General features: G+C 51.4%; 1 protein-coding gene across 1 annotated transcript; it reads left to right on the top strand.

Annotated features, from left to right (window-relative positions):
- LOC128116193 (keratin, type II cytoskeletal 3-like) lies at nucleotides 1-7,906 on the top strand. The gene is made up of 9 exons (XM_052747391.1): nucleotides 1-519; nucleotides 1,758-1,978; nucleotides 3,401-3,461; nucleotides 3,784-3,876; nucleotides 4,137-4,301; nucleotides 4,682-4,807; nucleotides 5,078-5,298; nucleotides 5,610-5,644; nucleotides 7,338-7,906. The coding sequence occupies exons 1-9, from the start codon at nucleotides 1-3 to the stop codon at nucleotides 7,601-7,603; spliced, it is 1,707 nt and encodes a 568-aa protein (XP_052603351.1). The 3' UTR covers nucleotides 7,604-7,906.
- The last annotated feature ends 3,073 nt before the right edge of the window (nucleotides 7,907-10,979 follow it).

The raw sequence follows: 10,979 nt of genomic DNA, 5'->3' as shown, positions 1-10,979 counted from the left end.
ATGAGCAGACAAGTCTATAAGACACCAGGTGTGGGGAGCCAGGGCTTCTCTAGCTGGTCAGCAATGGAGTTTGGCAGCACGAAGAAGAACTATACAGCTCGCCCTGGGGCAGCTAGTGTAAGGGCTTATGGGATCCGGAGCGGAGCACCTGCCTTTGGCAGTAGAAGCCTCTACGGCCTGAGTGGCAACAGGAATCTCTCTATTAGTGTGGCAGCTGGTGGCTCCCAAATTGGTGGCTTTGGTGGAGTTCCAGAAAGCTATGGCATTGGCTCTGGGAATGGCTTTGGTGGTGGCAGAGGAATGGGAGGTGGCATTGGGAGACCTGGTGTCTTTGGACTGGCTGGTGTCTTTTCGAGGCCTAGAATCGCTGGCCCTGGGGGAATCCAGGAAGTGACCATCAACAAGAGCCTCCTGCAGCCCCTCAATGTGGAGACTGACCCCCAGGCTGTGCAAATGAAGGTCAAAGAGTACGAAGTGATCAAGGCCCTCAATGACAGGCTCGCCTCCTTCCTTGACAAGGTAATGAAACTCTGACTCCCATTCCTACACAAGAGACTTTGAATCTGACATTTAGACACTGTTTACATGTGTCTAGAGGGTGAGGGGGTTTCTAGGCAGAGCTATGGGATCTGGAACGATATTCAGGGCTGATGCTCTCGCCGCTTCAGTCAGGTAGGACGAGCACATGTGTGGAAAGACCCAAACATCACCACATGCTGCTTGTCCGAACCTCTGCTCAACTCTCCCACCTGGAGCCTTACGTAGGTCTGGGCCTGCAGAGCTGGAGCCCAGGGCATCATTGGCCACAAAGGGTCTGACTTAGAAACAAAGCATTGGGGATGTCAGCTGCCCTTTGAGGCTTTTCCCTCTGTCCTGCTGCGCTAGCAAACGGGGCTGGTGTCCACGAGGAGTTAGAGAGTTCTAAGTTGAGCCCTAGTTCCAGGGGCTGTGGGAAGCTGGTGCCCTTTGCACCTCTACTCAACCTAGTACAGAAGGTTCTGGCCCACGTTGCGACTCACTCTAACCTGGTATAGCTTACTTGGGGCTGTTTCCCCTCTAAGCTGAAGGGAAGTGATGTTGTGCCAATGGACATGCCACCTAGGGGCAGTTCTCAATGGCTCATGGCCTGGAGGGCTTCAGTGGCCATGGATTCTGTGATTTAAAAAGAAAAAACCAAACCTGCCGGGTGATGGTGGCACATGCCTTTAATCCCAGCACTCAGGAGGCAGAGGCAGGTGAATCTCTGTGAGTTCGAGGCCAGCCTGATCTACAGAGTGAGTTCCAGGATAGGCTCCAAAGCTACACAGAGAAACCCATTCTTTGTCTCAAAAAACCAAAAAAAAAAAAAACCCCAAAAACCAAAAAACAAACAAACAAACAAAAATTCCCAAAAAACCCAAACCCAAAAACAAAAACAAAAACCCACTGCTGCAGAGTGATTTTGCAGTGTGCACTGTATTTTGGGGAGTCAGGATCACGTCAAAGTGCCTAGAATATCCAGGGGTTCCCTTTACGGATCTGTATCTTGTGTGTGGGGACTCTTCCTCTACGATCTTTCAAGCGATGCTTTACCTTCGGTGCCCTGGTTCATGAACTGCCTGGCCACAGTTCGTGCAGCTACAGGAAGAGCCCAACTTCACATCTGCCTTTGCGCAGACAGACCACGAGCTAGATGCCCAGGCCGACCTCCACTGACTAACGAAGGCCCTCCATGGCTCTGCAGTGTTGCCTGATGCTGCTGCCTCATTGTCCTGTAGGCACGTTTCTTGGAACGACATAACAAGGCCCTGGAGACCGCATGGGAGCTACTCCAGCAGCAGGGTCCCAGCTCCATCACTAGCACCAGCAGCCTCGACTCTCATTTTGAGAGTTTCATCAGCTCTCTGCGCGGTGACTTGGATGACATCGCTTTGGAGAGAGGCCACCTGGATTCAGCGCTGAGGGACGTGCAGAGCACAGTGGCAGACTACACAAAGAAGTGAGTGACAAGTGGGAGAGAGTAGCTGTCATAGGCCACTCCTCCCAGAGTCTCGGTATGGCCTGAGTCCCGACTACTGTGCAGTGGTGTTACCTAACGCGTTTCCCTTCTCTTACTTCCATGCGGACAGTAGGTTCATCAGGTCCCCTCCCCTTTCCTTCTCCAAGCACAGATATAGTCTACACAGAGAACTTGTTGCAAGAGAGATGGGTTTATTAGAGCTGAAGCACTTCCTCATGGCTGAGGAAGATCCTGGTTCTAGGATGTGAAAGATTCTGAGGCAGCTTGTGGGATGGTAACTTGTAGCTCTGGAGGCTTGCCCTGGACTGGGGGGGGGGGGGTGGGGGGGTGGGCAGTTTCCTGGAATGCAGGACTTTCAGCGCTAAAACCAAGGCAGTTTTTCTGGGCAGACGGGTGTGACTGGGTCCCCTCACTAGCACAGAAGCAGTGAATTGGAGGCACTCACCGGGAAGGTCAGGCTGGATGGGGACAGAGAGCAGTGGAGTTTATGACTATCACAGAGCTAAGCCCAGGGGCTGAGGAGAGGAGGGTTTGAGGAGATGAGGGTCTGAGGAGATGAGGGTCTGAGGAGGTGAGGGTCTGAGGAGGTGAGGGTCTGAGGAGATGAGGGTCTGAGGAGATGAGGGTCTGAGGAGATGAGGGTCTGAGGAGGTGAGGGTCTGAGGAGGTGAGGGTCTGAGGAGATGAGGGTCTGAGGAGATGAGGGTCTGAGGAGGTGAGGGTTTGAGGAGATGAGGGTCTGAGGAGGTGAGGGTCTGAGGAGGTGAGGGTCTGAGGAGGTGAGGGTCTGAGGAGGTGAGGGTCTGAGGAGGTGAGGGTCTGAGGAGATGAGGGTCTGAGGAGATGAGGGTCTGAGGAGATGAGGGTCTGAGGAGATGAGGGTCTGAGGAGGTGAGGGTCTGAGGAGGTGAGGGTCTGAGGAGGTGAGGGTCTGAGGAGATGAGGGTCTGAGGAGATGAGGGTCTGAGGAGGTGAGGGTCTGAGGAGGTGAGGGTCTGAGGAGGTGAGGGTCTAAGGAGGTGAGGGGCTGAGGAGATGAGGGTCTGAGGAGATGGCTCAGTGAGTAAAGCATTTGTAATATGAACACGAGGACTTGAGCTTGGATCCCCAGGAGCCACATGAAAGCCAGTGATGCGTGCCTGTAACACCAGGGATCTATGGTGGAGGGAAACAGGTGAATCCCTAGACACTTACGGTCAGCTTGCACACAAAGAGAGACCCTACGTCGTGTAAGGTAAAGAAAAGATGGGTCAAGGTTGCCTTCTGACCTCCACATTTGTGCTGTGGCATACAAGCTCCTTCTTCCATGTATTATATATCCCCTGCACCCCCCTCAAAAATAAACCAAACCAAACCATCCCAGACAAAACAAATCTAGCAAGTTCACTTTTATGTTCGCAGACACCAGGGTGAAATCAACAAACGAAAGGCTGCTGAGAAGGACTTTGTGACTCTGAAGGAGGTAGGGACTAGTGAGAACTCCCTGGGGCGTGTCACACAGGGTCCTGGCTGGAAGGCACATTCTGCTTTACTGCTGGGTTCAAACCACTGGCGTAGACAGAAGCACCCGGGTGCTTCTTTTGAAGGTCTTGAGCTTTGGAGGGCTGCACTTACCCCATTCTCGAGAGCTGTGAAGCAACTTTCACGCGGAGCCTGCATTTGAATGAGAACCTCTGAGTTGGCATAGCTAGGTCCCCCCACCGCCTCCAAGCTCAACTGTTGCAGTTGCAGTTTGCTTTTTGTTCCTTGGAGTAATCAGGCCTTTGTGTACCTGTTTTTCTCAGAATGTGGACTCTGCCCACCAGGCCAAGACGAAGCTTCAGGCCAATGTGTATACTCTGATAAAAGAAAGCAACTTTCTGAGGGATCTCTTTGAGGTGAGAATGCAGGAGAGAGGGAGGGAGGTGATGCTTTCAGATGTGAGTCTGGTATTTTTGGTACCCAGGCCCTGGGAGACTGTCTGGATGAACCTAGAGACGAAGCCCCTTGTAGCAGCTCAGCAGGGAGGGCTGCAGACATGGAGCTCTCTGAACATCTGGGGCAGCTGGGTCATATGCATATTCAGAGCTAAGGGTCAGTGAATGGGATCGTTGTTCCAGTGGTCCTGAAAGTGAGTGAGCCCCTTCTGTGTTGGCAGGAAGCATCCCAGTCGCAGGACCATGTCAATGACACATCTGTGGTCCTTTCCATGAACAACAACCGCAGCTTGGACTTGCACAGCATCATTTCTGGGATCCGTACCCAGTTTGAAGAGATAGTTCAGAGGGACAAGGTGGAGGCTGAGTTGCTGTACCAGACCAAGGTGGGTGTCAGGGAAGCTATTGCCTTGTGAGACAGCTGTGGAGGGGGGTCCCTGGATGAATCCATATTTGTCTGCTTTCTGGAGTCATCCATTTGATGGTTGTTTGTTGTACAATGTTTTATACTATCATCTTCCAGGCTCTATGGGACCATTTCTACCTTGCTCAGGGCCTACAAGATGGAAGAATCTTCTAGTACAATAGCCCAGATGTCTTCTTCCTTGCTGCCTTGGAGATGCCTCTCCTTGGTTCATTGAAACAATATTGAATATTATTTTAATAAATGCTTCTTGGCATCTCAAAGTTTGGTGAGTGGTGCGGGGTATAGAAGCTGATGAGGCACAGTTGCATTTAGTATTCCTTCTTCTCTTCTGCTGTCTAGTTGGGGGAGCTCCAGACCACAGCTGGCAGACATGCAAATGACCTGAGGAGCATCAAGTGCCAGATGACGGACATTAACAGGATTATCCAGAGGTTGCAGGCAGAGGTGGAGAACGCCAAGGAGCAGGTGGAATGACTGGGATGCTATTGCCTGGGCTTACTGTTGCTGGGGGTGGGGCACCTCAGGACTCATAACGAAGAAGGGGCTTTTGAAGACATATGGCCCTCGGGGAAGTCTAGCTAACAGTGAGAAAATGTCTCCACGGATAGAGAAGATAAAGATAATTAGGGGAAGGGTGTCCTTCCCCAACTTTAAGATGGGATAGTCCATTCTCAGTTGCAGAGAGCCTGGGGCCATCCTATTGGGCTCATTCTACCCGCTCCCCTCCAATTTCAGAACGAAAAGCTGAATAATTCCCTCACAAGAGCTAAGCAGTGTGGTGAGACTGCCATCAGGGATGCCAATACCAAGCTTCGAGACTCACAGGCTGCCCTGAAGAAGGGCAAAGATGACCTGGCTGGGCTGCGGAGAGACTACAATGAACTGTTGGATGTCACGCTAAACCTGGATATGGAGATCGCTGCCTACCGCCAGCTGCTGGAGGGTGCCGAGTACAGGTGAGCTCCGTCTCGTCTTCCTGACCTATGTCATAGTCTGAGGACCACACAAGTAACCAAGTGAGTGACAACGGAGTCCTTCCACAAAGACTTCTTCCCTTGGCCTGTGTCTTTCCCGGTCTGCTCCCTCCATGGTAACCTAGCTGTCCATGCAGCCGGTGTGTACAGCTTTCTTGTTACAGTGTGCAGCCATGTGGATGAAGCCTCCCAGGTTCTTGAGTTCAGTTATAGCAACTAGCTATCACCTTGACCCATGGCCTCATTGTGGACCTACCGTGTGATGGATCCATCTTTCTTGCTTTCTCAAACAGGATGTCCGGAGGGTACCAGAGTACTGTCAGCATCTGTAAGTAGCCCAAGTCTTCATGATGAAGGCTGCTTCTCAAATATTTGTACTAATACACGAAGTCGCAACTAATTTAGACAAGTTCCTGTCTTTGTTAGGGTCACTGTTGCTGTGATGGAACACCATGACCAAAGCAAGTTGAGGAGGGAGGGGTTTATTTGGCTCATACTTCCACATCATAGTCCAGCATTGAAGGAAGTCAGGGCAGGAACTCAAGCAGGGCAGGAACCAGGAGACAGGAGCTGATGCAGAGGCCATGGAGGGGTGCTGCTTACTGGCTTGCTACTTATGACTTGTTCAACTTGCTTTCTTATAGAACCAGGACCACTAACCCAGGGATGGTACCACCCACAATGGGCTGGTCTCTCCTTCATAAGTCACTAATTAAGAGCATGCCCTACAGGCTTGCCTGCAGCCTGATCTCATGGAGGCTTTCCCCTCAATTGAGGTTCTCTCCTCCGATGACTCTAGCTTGTGTCCAGTTGATAATAAATCTATCCAGCACAGTTCCTATGGAAGTTACAGGGACATTCTGGGAATGGAGTGGCAGTGGATTGGCTTTTCTCATTGTCCTGGGCTCGGATCCTCTCATACATATTTATGATTTTTTTTTTTAGTGTTTATGTATTGTATGTGTGTCTCTGTGTGTGTGCACATGGCTAAGTAAAAGTCAGAGAACAGCTTGTGGGAGTCATGTCTTCCATGCCATGTCACGTGGAGTCTCAGGTCATCAGGCTTGCCAGGAAGCCCCTTTTCTTCCTGAGACATCTTGTAGCCCTCAGGGCACTTTCAAATGGCCAGTGGGGAAAAATTCAGACACTGTGTAACCTTCACAGGGTGTCACCAAGGATTGACCATATTGGGCTGTGGCTGTGGCTCAGTGGTAGAACTCTTTCCAAGCATGGGCGAAGCCCTGGGTCCAAGCTCGAGCAGCACAGAGGAAGAATAGGGTTGATGACAGGGTATGCTGATGGGTACCTTCAAGCCCAGCACTTGGGAGGCAGAGACAGGGGGACTTCTCTGAGTTCAAGGCCAGCCAGGGCTACATAGTGAGATCCTGTCTCAAAAACAAATGCACAAGCAAGCAAACAGTAGAGTTGATGTCATGTAGAAGGAACCATTTTGTTATTTGAATTGACTTGCTGCGTGGAGTTAATAGTTGATGGCACTAGAACGTCTCTTGGTTAATGTCAAGTGCACAGCTGTCGTGATCACTGCCTGTAGCTTAAGTTTTCCTGCCTGGCCCACAGTCAGGACAAATCTCTCTCACCTGCCAGTCCCAAGCTGCTCAAACCCGATCAAGTAAACACAGAGACTTATATTGGTTACAAACTGTATGGCCGTGGCAGGCTTCTTGCTAACTGTTCTTACAGCTTAAATTAATCCATTTCCATTAATCTATACCTTGCCACATGGCTCGTGGCTTACCAGCATCTTTACATGCTGCTTGTCCTCATGGCGGCTGGCAATGTCTCTCCCACCCAGCTTTCTGTTCTCTCAATTTTCCTCTGTTAGTCCCACCTATACTTCCTGCCTGGCCACTGGCCAATCAGTGATTTATTTATTGACCAATCAGCAACACATTTGACATACAGACCATCCCACAGCAACTGCCGATCTTCCTGGGTCTGGTTATTTGTAATTCAGTGAAGTGGATGCCAGGGTGCTGACTGCGGTCCTGTCTTCCCCACAGCTGTGGTCAACAACAGCAGCAGCAGCGCCTTGACTTTGTCAAGTGGCTTTGGTGCTGGACATGGCACAGGAAGTGACATTCGCCTGACAAGCAGCAATGGCAGTAGATTTGGCAACGGGTTTGGTGGCAGTGGCTTTAGTGGTGGCAGCAGGTTTGGCCGTGGCTCCAGGGGTCGTCTTGGAGTCTGTGGTAGAGGCGTCAGCTCAAGCAACAATGGAGGTAGCAGTGTCAATTGCTCTCAGTCCTCCAGGCTCTACTCCAAATAAAGAGCTTGCCAGCATCCTGGCCACACCAGAGTATCTCTCTTCGTCTGCTCCCCCCACAAATCAGCATCACCCCCAGCAGTCTACTCTCTTCTCAAGAGGGCAGTTTCCTGGGGCTGGAAGGCTGGCAGCCTTTGGCTCTTCCATCAGATCCCTGGTGGAGCCCATGTGAAGATTACAAGTGTTCGTCTCCCTGGTGCCAGTCTGTGCCGATGATTGTCCTGGTGTGACCTCAGCTGCCATCTTCTGCTTCCCTCACAGTATCCCCTCCCTTGGTGGAAGTGATGGATATATAATATATACACAGTCCCAGGCCCATCTATTCTGCTGTCAATAAAGAGCATTGTGACTTACACCAGCTCTTCGAGTATTCTCTGTGCCCCTCTCCCCAGGGGCCCATCTGTACCCTCTCTGGGCTCTCTGCTTTTGTCTCTCCCTTTGGGCTCTGTGGGGCAACTACAGAGCTCCAGCTCTGAACCAAGGCATTGACTCGCCATCCCTGAGTGTAACCAAAGGGGCAGGCACTGGCTGATTTATCCTGGGAGCCCTCTGGGGAGGGCTCGTGCTGCCTCAGTTGCTTGGAGGAAGGCTGGAAGGCTGGGCCGCACAGACATCCATTTTCTTCTGCTGCTTCATGTGTGGGAACTAGGAAGGTCTTGGAAACGGAGTGTTCCTTCACAGGGTGCTGGTCCCCATGGCATCTGACAGTCTGAGCGTCCGGCAAAGGTGCACAGAGATGGTCAGGAAACTGCTAAAACCTCAGGGCTGCAGGTTCCCCGAGTTCAAAGGGCCACCATGAGCACAGTGTGTTGGCACACTCTGTGGTGAAGGATTCCTTGACTGGAAAAGCTTCTCTCTTAGGAGAACATCCTGGAGGCCCAGAGAAGTCCTGTGGTGAAGAAAACCTGCTGGCACTCTTCAGCCCAGATGTCCAGCACTCCCCTTCCTATGTGCACACTGGAAGGGACTTAGGAGCAGGGATCCCCAAATCTTCACCCTTCTTTTAAAATTGAGGGGCGGAACAACTTACTTAGGCTCTTTGGGTGTCCTGAGTCCAGGCTTCCACTTCCCCACACTGTCCCTGAGATGGCAATGGCTCCATCTGGCCATGCCCGGCTGCCGGGGCACTTAGAGCACACACAGACTATAGACAGAGACACTTGGTGACGCTAGGCCAGGGGACTGATGTTTCCTCCTTAGGCTGAAGTAGAGACTATCTCAGGGATAGCAAATGGCAGTTAAATAAAGAAAACCTGCAACCAAGGGCTGAAGAGAACCAGCTTTCAGCTCCACTCCAGCGACCTTCTAGAAAGGTGGGCATTCGTGTCTCATACCTTGTTTTGAGTCAGGAATGTTACTTTTCTGGCTGGTGTCCCTCTGTGGAAAGGACAGGAGACAGGTAAGACACCCCAGGGTCTGACCTAGGACAGAGGGCTGGCACTGTGGGAACATGCCAGAAGGATGATGGCTGCTTCACCCTGGACAAGGTTGATACCCATAAGTCACAGCTGATGCTCATACAGTGTTTATTATGTCAGACACTGGGAGAAATTCCAGTGATGAGTTGGTAAGCAGCAGTGAGATATAACCCTCTCTGATTTTGGACAGGACTGATAATGGGATCAGAGAGCAGTGACCATCAGGTAATGCTCTTTGGTGAGGCAGGGGTGGGGGTGGGTGGGATGGGGGATGGGTACGGGAGAGAGCGCCTGGACAGACAGGCTAGAGCTGCTCACGAGACAGGGAGATCGGAGGTGTCTAGTTGTAGATGTGTGCTCTGAGGGAGGACCACCAGACCGGAGAGACTCATTTGGGCATCATTGACATTGGGACGACAAAGGTAGTTTTGAAGGCCATAGTGACTGGTGATTCATCCAGAAAGAAGGAAAAAGGAGGTATACAGAGCCTGACATTTAGAGTCAGGGTGAGGAGGACAGTCAGCCAAGTCACAAAGTGGTCCAGGTTTTCTAGAATGCTCTAGAGACGTTAAGGGACTCTTAAAGTGGCTACAAGAAAAACTCAGAGCAGGTGTAGCCCCCCTTGGGCTACTGTCCACCGTGAGTCTCGTACTGAGAGAGTGACCTCTGCCCATTGCTGCTCCTCTCTGGACTCGAGTCTATGCCCCCTGCCCTTGCTCACCTTGAGGGTGTTTACAGAAAAGCCCCACTTTCTAGGTAGCCCTCCAAGGGTGGCATAGGAAGCCCAGGAAGAGTGCATGACAGATAAGGCTATTTCTTAGAGGTGTCGTTGTCCCAGGAGAACAGCCATGGCAGCTGACCCAAGACCAAGGGAGTAAACGCCATGACTGGCTGTGTAGTCTCAGCCTAGTCCTGCCTATTTCTAATCCAGGCTGACAGCACTCCCCAGGGACCTGCGGGACTCCAGTGTTCCTTCTGTTCCCTTTCTTCAACGCTTACACAGTTGCCATTCTGTGCTGACTTCCCAAGGGCTCTTAGACTGCTGGGCTTCAGCTTGCTTACATGTACTTGACCAGACTTTTGTTCTTTGAGTAGGTAGTCCCAAGGCGTGCTTTTGCAGTAGGGGAGCTTATAGTGACTGGGAGATATGGATAACTTGATGATGAACTCTCATCAGAGGCTTGGAGCCACTGGGCAGTGGTCACAAATCCCTTTGTGCCCCACCTCTCTTCCTATCTGGGGAGTGGTGTATCCTCTTGTAATGACACGAGGGACCGATTTCTGTCTGTGAGTCCCTCTGTCTGCCAGCTCCCCCTCACCTCACCCAGGGTGAGGGTGCTCCAAAGAGCTCCTTTCTGTTCTAGGAACTGGTGACTCACTGGTTCACTCCTCCCTAGTGTTTGTAGATTTTGGGTTTTTCCCTTCTCTCTCCTGCCAGGATGCAGGCCTCAGGCCAGAGCAAACATCCATGGTGCTGGTGACACATCGGGACATGGGCTAGGAAACTGGAACTGTTTCCCCAGAGGGTCTGAAAGCAGTGTGGTACCCTCTGTGCACTTTTCCAACCTACTGCTGTTCGTGAGGGTGTGGATGTCAGGCTGCAGGCAATTTGAAGTAGATCTCTGCATCCCTGTTTGGCTGAAGCTCGGCAGCATTCCTGTCAGCCAGTTATGAGAAATCTCATCTGTTGGAATTTAGGCCACTCCTTCTCTCTGCCCACTCAGCACTTAACCAAAGTGCATTCTCCCTCTGTTGACAAAGGTCACACATGGGGACACCTTGTGGTAACATTGGGATGGCAGAGAAGACTCAGTTCTAAAAACACATTTTTGTGTATTTTGTATGTTTTTTTTTTTTGTCTATATCCCATACAGGCCCTTCCAACATACACACTGGCTAAGGGCAAGCTAGTCAGCTGCATGGCAGGCTGGAGGAGCGCTGCTTCTCCTGGGAAGCCATGG

Source organism: Peromyscus californicus, unplaced genomic scaffold (genome assembly GCF_007827085.1).
Source record: "Peromyscus californicus insignis strain IS unplaced genomic scaffold, ASM782708v3 Scaffold_20__1_contigs__length_68692818, whole genome shotgun sequence".
Lineage (NCBI taxonomy): Eukaryota > Metazoa > Chordata > Mammalia > Rodentia > Cricetidae > Peromyscus > Peromyscus californicus.
Note: the sequence above shows the minus strand (reverse complement) of the source record. Positions and strands in the feature narration are given on the sequence as shown.